The sequence below is a fragment of the Microcaecilia unicolor genome, chromosome 2 (assembly GCF_901765095.1).
Source record: "Microcaecilia unicolor chromosome 2, aMicUni1.1, whole genome shotgun sequence".
Classification (NCBI taxonomy): domain Eukaryota; kingdom Metazoa; phylum Chordata; class Amphibia; order Gymnophiona; family Siphonopidae; genus Microcaecilia; species Microcaecilia unicolor.
The window spans coordinates 73,256,749-73,273,637 of NC_044032.1; the positions used below are offsets into that span (position 1 = coordinate 73,256,749).

Genomic DNA, 16,889 nt, shown 5'->3' on the forward strand with positions numbered 1-16,889 from the left:
ATATAGCACCATTCACGGAAGAAAGTTTTTACACTCAGTATTTATCTGAATTTTATTTAGTTGGTCTAACTGAATTAGGAGTTGGCCAAATGGATATGTACAGGTCTTGAAGTATTTCATCTATAGGGAGCCGCAGTACTCTCCTTATGAAGATCATATAATGGACATATAATAACTCTTCCTCTACGATTCTCTTCCTCTCTACGATTCCCTAATGTGTCTTTACACATGAACCTTATTCTACCACAACATTACTGTATTTGTTCATACCGGAATTGGCGAATGCCTTTACAGTACTATGTAAGCCATATTGAGCCTGCAAAAATAGGTGGGAAAATGTGGGATACAAGTGTAACAAATAAATAAAACTTTAAAAAATTTGAATGTCAGGGTTCATCCCAGGATATTACATAAGTATTGCCATACTGGGAAAGACCAAGGGTCCATCAAGCCCAGCATCCTGTTTCCAACAGTGGCCAATCCAGATCACATATACCTGGCATGATCCCAAAAAAGTACAAAACATTTTATACTGCTTACCCCAGGAATAGTGGATTTTCCCCAAGTCCATTAATAACGGTCTATGGACTTTTCCTTTAGGAAGCCGTCCAAACCTTTTTTAAACTCTGCTAAGCTAACCGCCTTTACCACATTCTCTGGCAACGAATTCCAGAGTTTAATTACACGTTGAGTGAAGAAACATTTCCTCCGATTCGTTTTAAATTTACTACATTGTAGCTTCATCGCATGCCCCCTAGTCCTAGTATTTTTTGAAAGCGTGAACAGACACTTCAAATCTACCCGTTCAACTCCACTCATTATTTTATAGACCTCTATCATATCTCCCCTCAGCCGCCTTTTGTCCAAGCTGAAGAGCCCTAGCCGCTTTAGCCTTTCCTCATAGGGAAGTTGTCCCATCCCCTTTATCATTTTCGTCGCCCTTCTCTGCACCTTTTCTAATTCCACTATATCTTTTTTGAGATACGGCGACCAGAACTGAATGCAGTATTCGAGTTGCAGTCGCACCATGGAGCAATACAAAAGCATTATAACATCCTCATTTAAGGGAGCTCAGAGAGGTTCTTGCGGGTCCTCTTAAAGACTTGTTTAATAAATTCTTAGAGACAAGGGTAGTTCCATGGGATTGGAGAAGAGGGGATGTGATCCCTCTTCACAAAAGTGATGACAGAGAAGAAGCTGGAAACTACAGACCTTTAAGCCTCACTTTGTTTATTGGAAAAGTAATGGAAGCGATGCTGAAGGAAAGGATAGTGAATTTCCTGGAATCCAATAGGTTACAAGATCCGAAACAACGTGGTTTTACCAAAAGTAAATCATACCAAACAAATCTGATTGGCTGGGTGACCAGAGAATTGGATCGAGGATGTGCTATAGATGTAATCTACTTAGATTTCAGCAAAGACTTTGACACAGTTTCTCATAGGAGACTCTCGAATAAACTTGACAGTCTGAAGTTGGACCCAAAGTGGTGAACTGGATTAGAAACTAGTTGACAGACACTAGAGGGTGGTGGTTAATGGAATTCACTCAGAGGAAGGAAATGTGACTAGTGGAGTGCCTCAAGGATCGGTGCTGGGCCTGATTCTGTTCAATATATTTGTGAGCGACATTGCCAAAGGGTTAGAAGGTAAAGTTTGCCTTTTGGGAATGATACCAAGATTTGTAACAGAGTGGACACCCCGGAGGGAGTGGAAAACATGAAAAAGGATCTGCGGAAGTTACAAGAATGATCTAATGTTTGGCAATTAAAATTCAATGCAAAGAAGTGCAAAGTGAGGCACTTAGGGAGTAGAAATCCAAGGGAGGCGTGTATGTTAGGCGGTGAGAGGCTGATATGCACAAACAAGAAGACAGATCTTTGGTTAATAGTATCTGAGGATCTGAAGGTGACAAAAGATGTGACAAGGCAGTGGCTGTAGCCAGAAGAATGCTAGGCTGTATAGGGAGAGGTGTAACCAGCAGAAGAAAGGAAGTGTTGGTGAGGTCCCACCTTGGAGTATTGTGTTCAGTTTTGGAGGCTAAAGATGTAAGAAGACTTGAAGCAGTCCAGAGGAAGGTGACAAAAATGATATGGGGCTTTTGCCAAAAGACATATGAGAAGAGACTGGAAGATCTGAATATTTGTACCCTAGAGGAGAGGAGGGACAGGGGAGATATGATACAGATGTTTAAATACTTAAAAGATATTAATAGAGAAACAAATATTTTCCAGGGAAGGGAAAATGGTAAAACTAGATGACATGGATTGAGGTTGTGGGGTGGTAGACTCAGGATGGTTGATGCCTGTAATGCCCTCCTGAAGAAGGTGTTGGAGAAAAAAATTGTGGCAGAATTCAAAAAGGCATGGGATGAACGCAGATGATCTCTAATTAGAAAATGAATGGTATAAAAGCAAAACTTAAATGGTTACATATGTGTTTGCATGTCAAATGATGCTTAGGTGGCAACTCTGTCTGTATCAATTAAGGCTGGTCCTTGGCTAGCTTGTACAGTCTGAGTCCCACATACAGCAATCTGGTTGTAGGATGGGTTGGAGAGAGCTTCGACGGAAACTCCAGTAATTTGTTACGTGAGGTCAGTGCCGAGCAGACTTTTACGGTCTGTGGCCTTCAAATGACAAGACTGATTCGGGTAGGCTGGAGTGGGCTTTGACAGCAACTCCAGTAGTTGGAACCTAAGGACAGAGCTGGGCAGATTTCTACGGTCTATGTCACAAAAACACCAAAGAAAGACCATGATCAAGTATATATCATCACGTTCATTGTTGATTTAATTTTGAATTAATAATGAATGTGACTGTTGAGCAGACTGGATGGACCATTCAGGTCTTTATCTGCTCTCACTTACTATGTTACAATGGGGCTCATTTTCAAAGCACTTAGACTTACAAAGTTCCATAGGATACTATAGGTTTCGTCCTTTAGATTGTAAGCTCCTTCGAGCAGGGATTGTCCTTCTTGTTAAACTGTACAGCGCTGCGTAACCCTAGTAGCGCTCTAGAAATGTTAAGTAGTAGTAGTAGTACTATGAAACTTTGTAAGTGCTTTGAAAATAGACCTCTATGTAATTTAAAGAAAATTGCACTTGAATGTATGAATATAATCTCAGCCAGGGTAGGAATGAATAAAGAAGTCCTGCTACAGTATGTATACTCATTGTTAGTTGTTCTATGTATGACTGCAAGTTAGTTGCTTCTTCCATTAAAGTTTTCGAGAAGAGCGAAGCCTTTCAAGGACTGCATTCCAGAGTGTGGAGGCTGCTCCAGAGAAGGCTCGCTGGCGGGAGTCACATTGTATGATGCCCTTGGAGAGGTTGTGGTTAGGGATACTTCTTCGGGAGGACCTTAAGACCTTGGAAGTATGTAGAAGGGAGATCTTGTTCTTCAAGTAGTCTGGCCTATTTTACTTTAAGGATCTTGACGATATAAACAGTGGTGACATATTTTGATTGTTGCAATTAACTTTACTTAGGCCTAGCTAAGAGAGTAATAGCAGAGATACAGGTAATGCTGAACATTGCTGCAAAGATAGTTTAGGACGCTCAAGATGGAAAAGAGGCACCCATTTTTTAATTCACCTTCACTGACTCCCCATTCAAGCAAGAATAATATTTAAATTCTTAATAAATTTTTACAATAGAGTGCAATGTCTCCCCTGTGCTTGCAACATTTGGTTGGGATCTGTGCCCCCTGTTGAACCTTGAAATCAGAAGAATATTTATTTAAGTGCCCTCCAACACGAAAGGGCCCTTTTATTAAACCTTAGCGTGCTAAATGCTAAGCCCATAGGCATAAAATTCCATTAGCATATGCTAAGCTTGGCTATTTAAGGAATATTTAACAAAATACTTTAAGGGGTTCTGGGGGCTTCTTATTTTTTTCTTGATATGTAATGTTTTATGGAATTTTTAATGAGGCAGTTGTGTGTTATGGGTTTTTGTTATGTTTAATTACTTTTTAATGTTGAAGCAATCTATTATACTTGTTTCTGATAATCATGATGAAATTCTTTTGTATGGAAGTAATTACATGTGCTATAATCTGTCTTGAGTTTCAAAAATTAAGCGGAATAGAAATGCTAGCTTAAAAAGATGTGGGGAGGGAAGGGGTTTGAGGATTAAGTTGTTTTATGGAGGGTATACAGAAATTTTGTCACAAGTGAAGTGCTGCTTTGCTGTCATAAGGCTAAAAAAAGAAACTTAAAACATGAATGTTTAAAACAATCCAAGTAATTTTGAAGGAGACAAGGCTTTTAAGAATTGTGGAATCTGGCATCTCTACCATCATCTCATCCCAAAAGAAACCCCATCACTTCAACTTTTCATTTCATTTTGACTTTCCTATATACCTGCTTGAATTGAATATAAGTTTAAAATTCTTAAGTTCATCAAATATTTTTCATTTTCTTTTCAGATTCTGCGGGTACTTGGGGAAAATGCAATTGCTGTTCGAACAAAAGCTATGAAATGTTTATCTGAGGTTGTTGCCGTGGATCCCAGCATTTTAGCCAGGGTAAATTAAACGGATCAATCGTAGAGAATGATTTTTTGCATTACCCAAAATATTTTCTGTTTTTTCCTTACTATATGTATGTTGTTATGCTTGGTCTCCTAGTTGGATATGCAGCGAGGTGTCCATGGTCGATTGATGGATAATTCTACCAGTGTACGAGAGGCAGCTGTAGAATTGCTTGGTCGGTTTGTGCTTTGCCGACCTCAACTTGCCGAGCAGTATTATGATATGCTGATTGAGCGAATACTGGTATGCACTCTCTCTCCTTCTTTCTTTTTTTTTTTCCATGAAGTTTGGAATGAATGAAACATTAAGACTTTGTAGAGAAATATTACTGCTAATGTGTTCTGCCCTCTAAGAATGGTGTAATTGGCAAATGTATATTGAATGTTTTTGTTCTATTATGAAATAGCTCTAATATAGTAACACGGGTACCTGGTACTTGGCCTCCCAGACACAGCATTCCCCCTCCCTAAAACCGCATCCCGTAGCCACCCCAAAATTAACACACAGAGCTACAAACTGTTGGAAAAACAGTTGGCTACAGCTTTATTAACAAGAGCTAAAATAATAAAATAAGATCTGACTACTTACCTCAACTTCATGTTAAGTGCTGGATCTTTCCCGCCAGGCCATGGTAATATCCTTCTCACCCCTGTGTTCCAAAGAATCTAAAGATTAAACCAGACGTCGTCTCTAACTATCGCCCAGTGGCTTCCATTCCCCTAGTTACCAAGTTAATGGAGAGTATGGTCAACTTCCAGCTCAACGACTTCCTGACTGCCTTCGATATCCTACACCCCTCTCAGTCTGGTTTCCGAGCTCAATATAGCACTGAGATTGTCCTGGTCACCCTCTTATCTAACTTTAAGCAAGAGCTATCCATTGGTCGGAAGGTTTTACTGCTTCAATTTGACATGTCTAGTGCCTTCGATATGGTGGACCATGAAATCTTGCTTCATCTGCTGGACTCTTTTGGTATAGGAGGTCCTGTCTTACACTGGTTCGCGGGCTTTTTAACAACAAGAACTTACCAGGTCTCAGTGAACTCGGTTACTTCTGATCCGTAGAAGGCCTCCTGTGGGGTTCCACAGGGCTCCCCACTTTCACCAGCCTTATTCAATATTATGTTGATGCCTTTAGCTGCTGCTCTCGCAAAACTGGACCTTAACCCTTTCATCTATGCCGACGATATTACAGTCTACATTCCCTTTCGCATTGTTCACGTCATTGATGCCTGTTTCTCCATCTTAGAACATTGGGCTCAGGTCTTCCGTTTCAAATTAAACAAGGACAGAACACAGTGTCGCATCCTCTCGTCCATCCACACTCCAGTAACTGACACGATGCTCCCAGTATTGGGCTCTGTCCTTCCGATTGCCACAAGCCTGCAGCTTTTAGGAGTGCAACTGGACACACACCTCCAGCTGGACAATCATGTGCACTTGGTCACCAAAAAAAATGTTTCACACCATGTGGAGGCTTCGGCGTATCAGATACTTCCTTCCTAGAGATTTGTTCCGCACACTTGTCCACTGGCTTGTCCTTTCCCACTTGGACTACTGCAGTGGAATTTACGCGGGCTGCCAGGCCTCTCTGTTGAAAAAGTTCCAAACTGTTCAGAACACTGCTGCGAGACTCATCCTGAGAGAGCAACGCTTTGCACATGCCGAACCCTTAGGGTTCAAATTACACTGGCTGCCTGTTCAGGAGCGCATTGCCTTTAAACTCTGCTCCTTGACCCATAAAATTATCTATGGGTTTGCCCCGGAGTATATGCACCCCTTGATCGACCTCCCGCCCAGGAATGCCAACCCTGCTGCTCGTTCCTTCTTCCACCTTCACTTCCCAAACTGTAAGGGTGTCAAGTACAAGAGGATCTTCGTCTCATCTTTCCGCTATTGGAGTCCTAAGCACTGGAATTCTCTCCCGCAACACCTTAAAACTCAAGCGGACCACGCCCTCTTCAAGAAGTTGTTGAAGACCTACTTCTTTGCCAAGACCTACTCCTCACTTTATACCGCTGCTTGATGCACCCTCCCTGGCTCCTACCCTGCTAGTTCACCCTGTTAGATGCTTCTCCCCCTGCATACTCCTTGTATATTCTAAGTTTTCCTATTCTGTATTTTATTTAATGTTTGTAAGCCACATTGTGCCTGCATGAGTGGGAAAATGTGGGATATAAGTGAACAATAAATAAATAAAATAAATGTTTACAGAATAACTGATCTACCAGAGTCGGTACGTATGTGCTCCAACCAGTGCCCTAGATGTAGTAGGTAGCCCCATCCTTCCATACTACTAGCTAATGGTATCTGTTCAAACATTATCCAGATGCAAACCATTAATTTTATATTTAATTTGGCATATGCCAGCTGTAAGCCAGAATATAAATACAACACCACCTTCCCAGTCTCATCATACTACTTGTGTAGACCTAATCCTAGGGTTCGTACCCGCTGAACTGGATGATGTCAGTGTCAAATGGAGCCCCCACCACCAGCAGCCAATGGCACCAAATAGACCTGGGGATACCATCTCCCTTTTAGGATTACAACAGCTCAGGTAATTGTCCAACTTCGACTGACCCAAGGGAGTACGAGTGGGTGTCACCAAATGCTAACAGAAATCCTCTATGGTTTCCACCTCCATAGTTTTTCTTTTAGAAAGCCTGCTAATAACATAGATCAACCCATCCCATCCACCCTTTCCAACTTACTACCTTAACACATCACCTCCCCTTAAAACCCCAAGCTTGGATTATCTGAAGGACAGATCCAAACCATGTCTCTGTTACCTTTGGCTGCTAGGTTCTTGCCCCTCTGCCTCTGGCAATAACCTGGATTCTGGGGCCCTCCAGACACCGCCATATCCTCTCTATCCTGTACCCATCCTGTCCACAGCCCAGCAGTCCCTTATACCACATTGAGTAACCACCTTAAAATTGACACACACAGTCATGGGCGGAAGGCCGACAGTCGTTCAAAAGCGCATGGTTCGGGATAAGGTATCTTTCAAAGATATCACCAAAACAGGAAAGATAGGGTATCCTGATAGTGAGGTTGCAAATGAGACCATAGTAGATCAGGTGTCCTTAAATAAAAATAAAAAGATTGCAAATTAATACTGTCAAGTACTTAGCATGATGTAAATAGGAACAACAGACATAGTTTGAAATGTCTATATGCGAATGCCAGGAGCCTAAGAAATAAGATGGGAGAGTTAGAATATATTGCACTAAATGAAAAATTAGATATAGTAGGCATCTATGAGACCTGGTGGAAGGAGGATAACCAGTGGGACACTGTCAGACCAGGGTACAAATTATATCGTAGTGATAGGGTGGATCAAATTGGTGGAGGGGTAGCATTGTATATTAACGAGAGCCTTGAATCAAATAGATTGAAAATTCTGCAGGAAACAAAACACTTCTTGGAATCACTGTGGATTGAAATTCCATGTGTAAAGTGGAAAAGGATAGTGATAGGAGTGTACTACCGTCCGCCTGGCCAGGATGAACATACGGATGCAGAAATGTTGAAATTAGGGATCGGCGTTACATTGGCCACCCTCCAATCTTCCGGTACCACGCTCAATTTTAAGGATAAATTACATACTTCTAACAGTAGCTCTGCAAGCTCATTTTTCAGTTCTGTCAGTACTCTGGGATGAATACCATCCGGTCCAGGAGATTTGCTACTCTTCAGTTTGTAGAACTGCCCCATTACATCCTTCAGGTTTACAGAGAATTCATTAAGCTTCTCCGACTCATCAGCTTCGAATACCATTTCCGGCACCGGTATCCCACCCAAATCTTCCTCAGTGTAGACTGAAGCAAAGAATTCATTTAATCTCTCCACTACAGCTTTGTCTTCCCTGATCGCCCCTTTTACTCCTCAGTCATCTAGCGGTCCAACCAATTCTTTTGCCGGCTTCCTGCTTTTAATATACCTAAAAAAATTTACTATGTGTTTTTGCCTCCAACGCAATCTTTTTTTCAAAGTCCCTCTTAGCCTTCCTTATCAGCGCTTTGAATTTGACTTGACATTCCTTATGCTGCTTATTATTATTTTCGGTCGGTTCCTTCTTCCATTTTCTGAAGGATTTTCTTTTAGCTCTAATAGCTTTCATCACCTCACTTTTTAACCACGCTGGCTGTCGTTTGGTCTTCCGTCCTCCTTTTTTAATACGTGGAACAGGCTGGTCTAAGTGAACTGCCAACAATTGTAAGTGAGGAGCCAGACCAGGGCCCTGCAGGAGCAGGCCACAGAAAGACATTCTTGCATGAAAGGACTAGTTTTTGTTTTCTTTTCTCCCCTACCTGTGAATTCAACAGGACCCCTACTCGGCACTTAAAATAAACGTTATTTTTGTTCATCTTAACCCCCACTGTATGGCTTCGGTTTGTCCTGGCCCCTGACCCACCCTCATTCATATTCCCACAGCAGCTTTATTATCAAGAGCTAGAATAACAATTACCGAGTAACCATTCTACCTAAAGCAGTGGTTCTGTGCTCCATCAAACACCCTAGACTAGGGCTTCTCAACCCAGTCCTTGGGGCATATCTAGCCCCATCAGGTTTCAATGGTATCCATAATGAATATGCATGAGATAGTTTGACATGCACTTTTTCCTTGCTATGCCAATCTGTTTCATACATATTCATTGTAGATATCCTGTAAACCTGATGGGACTCGGTGTGCCCCTTAGGACTGGGTTGAGAAGACCTGCCTAGACAAAATTCTTATCCCGCCATATTACTAGCTGACATGTTATCCATACAAACAACATCATTCCAGGTGCAAAACATAAATACAATACCACCTTCCCAGCTTTGCCATATTACTTGCCGAGGCCTAACTCTAGGCTTGGTAAATGCTGAGCCAAGTGGTGTCAGTGGCAAGTGGAGTCCCGCCACCACCACTACCCAAGGACACTCCATCCTTCTTTTAGGATTATAACAATTGTCTCAGCTAACCACTGCAAGCATTGTGCCCCTGATCTAAATTAGAAAGTTGCAATCAACCAACAACCAGGCCAGATGACGAATTTCAAGACATCCTGCAAATCATTAAAAAAAAAAAAAAAATCTTGCTCTACTTTAAATGCATCCCATCAAGACATCCTGCAAATCATTAAAAAAAAAAAATCTTGCTCTACTTTAAATGCATCCCATCATCTGAGAGAACTAGCCAAGATGGCGGCCGAGTAAGATGTTAGGAAGAAAGCTCCGCTGTTACCCGCTCTACTCCTGGAACATTTTTGTCCTACTAACTTTGAAACTTTAAAAAAATATGCCTAAAAGGAGAGGTAAAGCGCGAGCAAGCCCCGTTACGCCCTCCTTACCTAGAGCAGGAACGATGGAGCACTTCCTTCTACCGAGCACACCGTTGGGGACTGCTTCGCTGCTGGAGGGATTAGGGAGAGGTCTCCCGCTCCCCCAGCTTGAACATGAGATATCTTTCAGCCCCGAAATGAGGCTTCCTCCCCCCATGCCGGCTACGACGTCGATTTCGGACCAGAGACCCCATGGTGCGCAAGTCGCGACGGGGTTTTCTGGCACGGGCCCTGGGTCGACGCCTGAGAAGCCGAGGAGTCCCTCTGTGGAGAGCACAGAGGTGAAGAGAGGAGAAGCCGTTCCTGTAGAAGAACTCGGAGCAGTGGGAGGTCAATCGGCTTTGCCTGCAATTCTCGCAGTTGATTCTTCAAGTAAGTCGTTTCTACCTGAAAAACCTCAACAAATAACGTTGGATAATATTTGGGAAGCACTTGTAGGATTAGAAGCCTCATTTTCTCAACAGTTTACTCAGTTAAATAAGAAATTCACGTTAGATAATGAAAGGATCACTGAAATGGACATGATGTTAAAATCTGTGGGCAAGGAAGTTGAAACCAATTCTTTTGCAATTAAAAATTCTCAACAAATACAAATAAATTTAATTAAAGAGAATATCTATCTTCAAAATAGGATTGAAGTACTAGAGAACTATCAACGTTCAAATGCCCTCAGACTGATCAATTTTCCTAAGCAAGTTGCTATTTCCCCATTGATAACCTTTAAGCAATATTTAACAGAAGCTTTAAAAATTCCAGAAAAAACACATCCACCTATATCAAAGATTTTTTACATAGAACCGTTTCGCAAGAAAGATTCTCTACAAAGTGAGGAAGTTAAAACTCAATCGTTGGACTTGAATTTGACTCAGATTATTGAAGGAGACAATGAGGGTTTAACAACTGCAACGCTTAAAGTGATTTTCATACTCCAACCGGATAGGGACTGGATACTTAAACAATTTTTTCTGAATAAGAGACCTGATTTCCTAAACTGTAAAATTAGAATGTATCCGGATGTCTCAAGAAACACTCAAAAGAAAAGACAGGAATTTCTGAAACTGAGACCAAAGGCAATACAACTTGGAGCCTTATTCTGGCTGAACTTCCCCTGCAAGTGTGTGATAAAATTTAATTCAAGTATGTATTTTTTGAGGCTAATCAATTAAACTCTTTTCTGGAGACAAAGCTGAAAGACTTACATCCTCCATTATCAGGAACATTAATAACTTCAACTCCATAAATATTGTTTATTGCTTGGTATCCTTATATCAGCCTCCATTTGTTAGCTTTTGAAGTTGTCTTCAAAAATTGAAATATTTTCCTGAAAATTGTGACTCTCCCCAATATTGTGGACTATAGACGAGAATTGATCTTCTTGTTATTATAATTTTTTCCTTTTTTCTTTCTTTGATGTACCTTTAAGAAATTTACCAAGATACTAAATCGTCTTTATCTGTAATCAAGATATTATGCTTGAATATATTTTGAAATGAATAAATAAAATAAAAAAAAAAAAAAAAATGCATCCCATCTTTTCACATAAAACCTTGACATCCAAAGCCCAGTCATTCTTAATTTGTAAACCCCACATTGCTACATCTTATCTCCCAATCTGTAAATTAATCTTCTCTAAACCTCTGGACCATCTCTTCTACCCTTGAAAGTAAAACCTTAGAATCACATCAAAGCAGCACAGCTTAACACCAAAAACATTTCAAAGCCTTCCCAGGGTCCTTTTTTTTTTAATCACAGTGAGCCGTTTACATGTCCAAGATACCAAATCATTATCGCCCAAACGCTGATGGGCACACTCTGATCCGAGCATGATGTCGCATGTGCTCCTTTTACCCAGCCAGTCCAGTGAAGGAGGAGTGGTTAGTGCAGAGGTCTGAGAACTAGGAGAACTGGGTTTGGTTCCCACTGCAGTTCCTTATGACTGTAGGCAAGTCACTTAACCCTCCACTGCCCCAGGTACAAAGTAAGTACCTATATATACTATAAAACGTCTTTGATTGTAACCACAGAAATTCAGTATATCAAATCCCATTCCCTTTTCCCTGAAGATCTGGATGCTACAAACCCCAATTACTGACCATATGGTTGGGTGGCTCCTTGCTGTCCAGCCCAGTTGATAAAGGAATGTCCATCCAACAGACCATCCTGAGAGACCTCATATCTGCAATAAAAAGAAGAAAGAACAGTTAGAATTACTAGACTCCTGCTGTGTATAATCAGCTAAACCAACCAAGCACCACTGACAAATGTACTAATTTCTTACTCAGCCCTCCATGTGCAACATTTGTTGCTGTGCCAATCCAATCAGAAGAATTGAGCTAAAGATCTCAAGGAAGTAGAACAACCCATTGGATAAATTTAACCCCCCCAAAAAGTGCCTCATAAATGTAAAACCCAACAAAGGAAAAGAGGAGGGATGAATCAGAAGCAAAAGAAATGCTAATTCAGCATCCACTTCAGCCAACAATGCATGGATCCCATACCGCCTGACCAAAGTTGAGCCTGGAGGGTAGGAAAGATTATGGGAATCAGCCAGAATTTCCCCAACTTCTTTTTTGGGACCACACCTGATGGGGACAAAAACAAATCAGGGAAAAGTCTAAATGAACATGGTCCAGCTACCTGCCCTAAACTTTCTTTGCCTTGCCAAGAAGCCAAAGGATTGAAAGGAATGACTAGATCCAGTGACATCTGAACTGGAAACATCTGAGCTCTGATCTAGCACCTCTGCTTTTATCTGGGTCAGCCATAAACTAATATCCTGAATGTTCCAAAACATGTGCCTATTTTCCATCTTATCTCTAAACTTCTCATCATAATTAGGACAACACCAATCCTCATGAGTGTGGCAAGTCTGTAAATAGAATCACTATAGCCTAACAGCAAACCATACTGCCCTAGTTAGTATGTGCCCCACACACTAGCTAAATGAAGAAATAACTGTTGTCTAATTTACAACATTACAGGAAACTTTCCTAATCTCTTTTTTTTTTTCCAATTTCTTTTGCTTTTTCTTTTCCTACTTTCCAACAAGCGGAAAATAACAATATATAATGCTGCTTGCATATTTTCTTTAAGGGCTTCCAAAACTTGGTGAAAGCCACCAATGTTGGAAGTACCAGCTCGCTTATCTCCTTGCCTCTAGCTGGCAGTGCCACTGCTCCCCCCCCCCCCCCCCCCCCCCACTACCACCACCACCACAGAAGAAGCAAAAGGGTCAGAAGCCAATATAGAAGAATAACCTAGAGCTTTCCCTTTTCCTGTCTTCCCTCACTTCTTGGACCTGCCATGAACCCTTGCCTTCAACATTTCCTTTCTTTGTTCGGTCTGTTTACCAGGAACATCCTGGTACCCTTCTCCACCACCGCTAACTCCAGACTCTGCCCCTTCTGCCTCGCATCACCTTATGCCTGGAACAGACTCCCCGAGCCCATACGCCATGCGCCCTCCCTGCCCATCTTCAAGTCCTTACTCAAAGCCCATCTCTTCTCCCTTGCTTTTGGCGCTTAACCGACCTTCCCCATTCATGATACCTACACTGACTACATAGCTTATTACCTTTAGATTGTAAGCTCTCTTGAGCAGGGACTGTCCTTCCCCATGTTTTAACTTGTACAGCGCTGCGTAACCCTTGTAGCGCTATAGAAATGCTAAGTAGTAGTAGTAGTAATCATAATTTCTGAAGAAAGCTCACCCATAATAACATCCAGTGGCACCACTCTCTTTTTGATGGGACTTGGACTAGACCATCTTGAAGTACACTCGACTTCAAGTACAATGTCTGGACCCTGAAACACTGATTTACAGAAAGATCTGAACCAAAAGTCCATAGAAGAGAGCTGTAAAACTATGAAGGAACTGAAGAGAAAGGAGTAACAAAATGCAAAATTTCTGACACCATCCATCCTGAACATTTACCCCTATGTCTGAAGTCCTGGTATCCAAACCAATGCTCAAAGAAAGGAACCTGACTGTTAGCCTGGGAAGACCATAGACCTATGGACCCCATCCCCTCCATGGGGAAAATCCAGTCTCATCAATGGAGGAGCAAAGCCCAAAGCTACCACAAACCCAATCTCGGAGGAAGGAGCAGCCTGAGGGAAAGACCCATCCAAATTGCACGGTCCAGCAATACCCTAGTGCTTAGCGGGAGTTGAAGACCTCCAACCAACCCTGGGATTGACACGGGCTGCCTTCTGAATCCCTAAATCCTAATCCTCAAGAAGGAGTACTCACAAAATTAGGGTGGCCAGAATCACTAATGTCTCAGGAATATGCCCTAGCACAGTAATGGGAATCATCGAAAAATCACCAAGCGCAGCTGACATAGGAAGTTTTGCCCCACTCTGACTGATAGAACGGCAAGGCAAGTCACACGCATGGGACCAACCATGTCCACAAGACCAGGTTGCCCAGGAAGCCCTGCCTATGGCACACCTACTGCTAATAAGCTCTCCTCCACCCCCAAAGCACTCAGACGTTCCTGGGCCACCTCTGCTGCATACATGGCTAGAGCTGCCCTGCTGTTTATCAACTGAGGCAAACTCACCAGATGCATAATCTCAACAGAGCAATCACTCTGATCCACCATGGCTGTGTTGACCTTCAAAACTGCAGCCTGAGAAGCTGCACCAACAGCTATGTGGAGGCATAGTAGCAAAACGTAACACCCAATGACCTGACTAGACTAAGCAATACAGAGCCTTTTGTGCTTGGTTGGGTTTTTAAGGCTAGATGAGACAGTACTAAGGTGTCCCTAGATGATAACAGGGAGCCCAAATGGTTTCCACCCCCACGGTCCCCACCTTGTAAAGCCTGCCTCATAAACACAGCCCAAACCATAACTCCTGTGAATCCATCCAATAGACATCTAATTGTAACCACATACATAAGAACATAAGAGTAGCCATACTGGGTCAGACCAATGGGCCATCTATAGCCCATCATTTAAAAATAAACCACTTCTGACAAAATCCCAAACACTCCTTCCTGGTAACCACTCTAACACCAACTCCCTTTACAACCCTGCGATCAGTATCTTTGATGGGCAGGCTCAGACCATGACCCTGTTAACCAGCTACAAGGTGTAAAACTCCCGGCCACTGGGGCTTCAGAAATGCAGCCCTCTGCTGGCTGGAGTCTCACTTGCCAGTCTCCTCGGAGTTCCCTTGGCTCCAAAGCCAAGCTATGTATTGCACTTGGCCAGGCAAACTGCTCAGCCACAGACAATTCCAACCAAAGCAGTTCCAAACCACCAGTAGTAAATCCCGGGTAACTCCAGCAAGCACAGCACAGAAGCAAACAGTTCAAAACAAAGTGGTTTCCTGGGTGCCTTTCTCTTAACAGGGAACCTCTGCTACCGATACTCCCTGGTCCCCATGTTCAGGCCTTAGCTGGAGCTCCCTCTGCTGGCCCCTTCAGGTCATTACCCGGATGTCCCAATTGGAGCTCCCCCTAGGGACTATACCATGGCATTTTCCCTATTTCTTGTAGGAGAGTGCCCCCTAGCGGCCTCCTCAGAGTAGGGCAACCACTGTGTTTATCACAAAGGACATTGCCCTGCCACCTCTGGCATAATTAAAAATGATAAAGAATTAACATTAAATGATGTACATATTACCACTGTTAACCAATTAGCTTGTTAGATTTTTCTTACAATGACAAGGTCATTGCATATATTAAAGAATTTCTCCTTTTAGTATCGATGATGTTGATGATATTTAGATGTTTAGCCTGCCTTTCCATATGATTCTTACTATTTGTTTTCAGATACAGTAAGTTCATATACCAAAGACTTTGCAATCTAAGTGAATACCTGAGGTAAAAGAGAGAGCTAGTTGCCCAAGGTCACCAAAAGTATGGGAAGTGGGATTTGAACCATGGTCTTCTTGTTTCTGACTTCAGTGCTCTAATCAATGGGAGCATGCATTGATAGTATAAAAGAAGCTTTTAACACTTCTTGCATGTGCTGTTTTTACATATATATTGGTCAAGAATTTATGCTTTGAAATATAAAGGCAGTGCTTTTTTTTCTAGGAAAAAATGTGCCAGTACTCATGCAGAGCCAACCTTAGGAGGCAGGGTAACCAGGTTTTTTTTTTAGCCTGTACAGTGTATACAGCCAGCCCAGAATAGCAGTATCTGGAAGGTGGCTGCCTCTGAATCTGAGGATCACAGGTTTGAGGCTGGCTGGTGCACCAATTGAGGGGAAAAAAACGGGGGATTTTGAGTGAGAATGTAATGGAATAGATACATTTTTTGAAGGCAGGAAAAAAAGTGCCAGTACACTGCACCGGTGCACACCGGCTAAAAAAAAAAGCCCCGTTTCCATAGCATCCTATCAGACCAGCCCAGACCAATGAGTTGTGTCCATCTACCAACAGATGGAGACAGAGAATAAAAAATAGTTATCAAATAACTTGCCCCTTAAATAAGTATTTGTATATAATATGTAAACCGCTTTGATTATAATCACAGAAAGGCAGTATATCAAGTCCCATCCCCTTTTCCTTTCCTATTGTGCTGCATAGAATGTTCAGTATTTCTCTGTCTTCCAAGCAGATGGATGATGAGCTAATGTCATGGACTCAGGGGAAGTGAGCCCTTGGGCCATAGCTGGAACCAGCTAGCAGCAGGCAAGGCACTCAGGCTAAACACAGCACTAGGCAAGCTCGGCCTGGAAACAGGCAAGGCTTGGCAGATGACAAGGAAGTCAGGACTTAAATTTGGGGACAAGGCAGGCAGGGCTTGACTGATAGGACTAGGCAGGGCAAGGAAGATAAGGCTAGAACTGGATCCAGATGAGGCAAGGCAAAGAGGGCAAGAACTGAATCCAGACAAGACGAGCAAGGCAAGAACTGGACCTAGATGAGACCAAGCAGGACTGGAGCTGGAGGCAAGACAGAAACTTGGAGACACGGCAAGGCTGGAACTTGGGGAGACAAGACTGGGGGAGACAAGACAAGACTGGAACTTGAAGAGACAGCAGGCAAGGCTGGAACTTGG

The 16,889-nt window shown here is 42.4% G+C and overlaps 1 protein-coding gene across 1 annotated transcript in view; it reads left to right on the forward strand.

Annotated features, from left to right (window-relative positions):
• The window catches only part of NIPBL (NIPBL cohesin loading factor), a 1,064,356-nt gene that overhangs the window by 764,772 nt on the left and 282,695 nt on the right, over window positions 1–16,889 (forward strand). Inside the window, 2 exon segments of the mRNA XM_030191924.1 lie at window positions 4,433–4,531; window positions 4,634–4,780. Coding sequence (XP_030047784.1) covers window positions 4,433–4,531; window positions 4,634–4,780 — 246 coding nt within the window.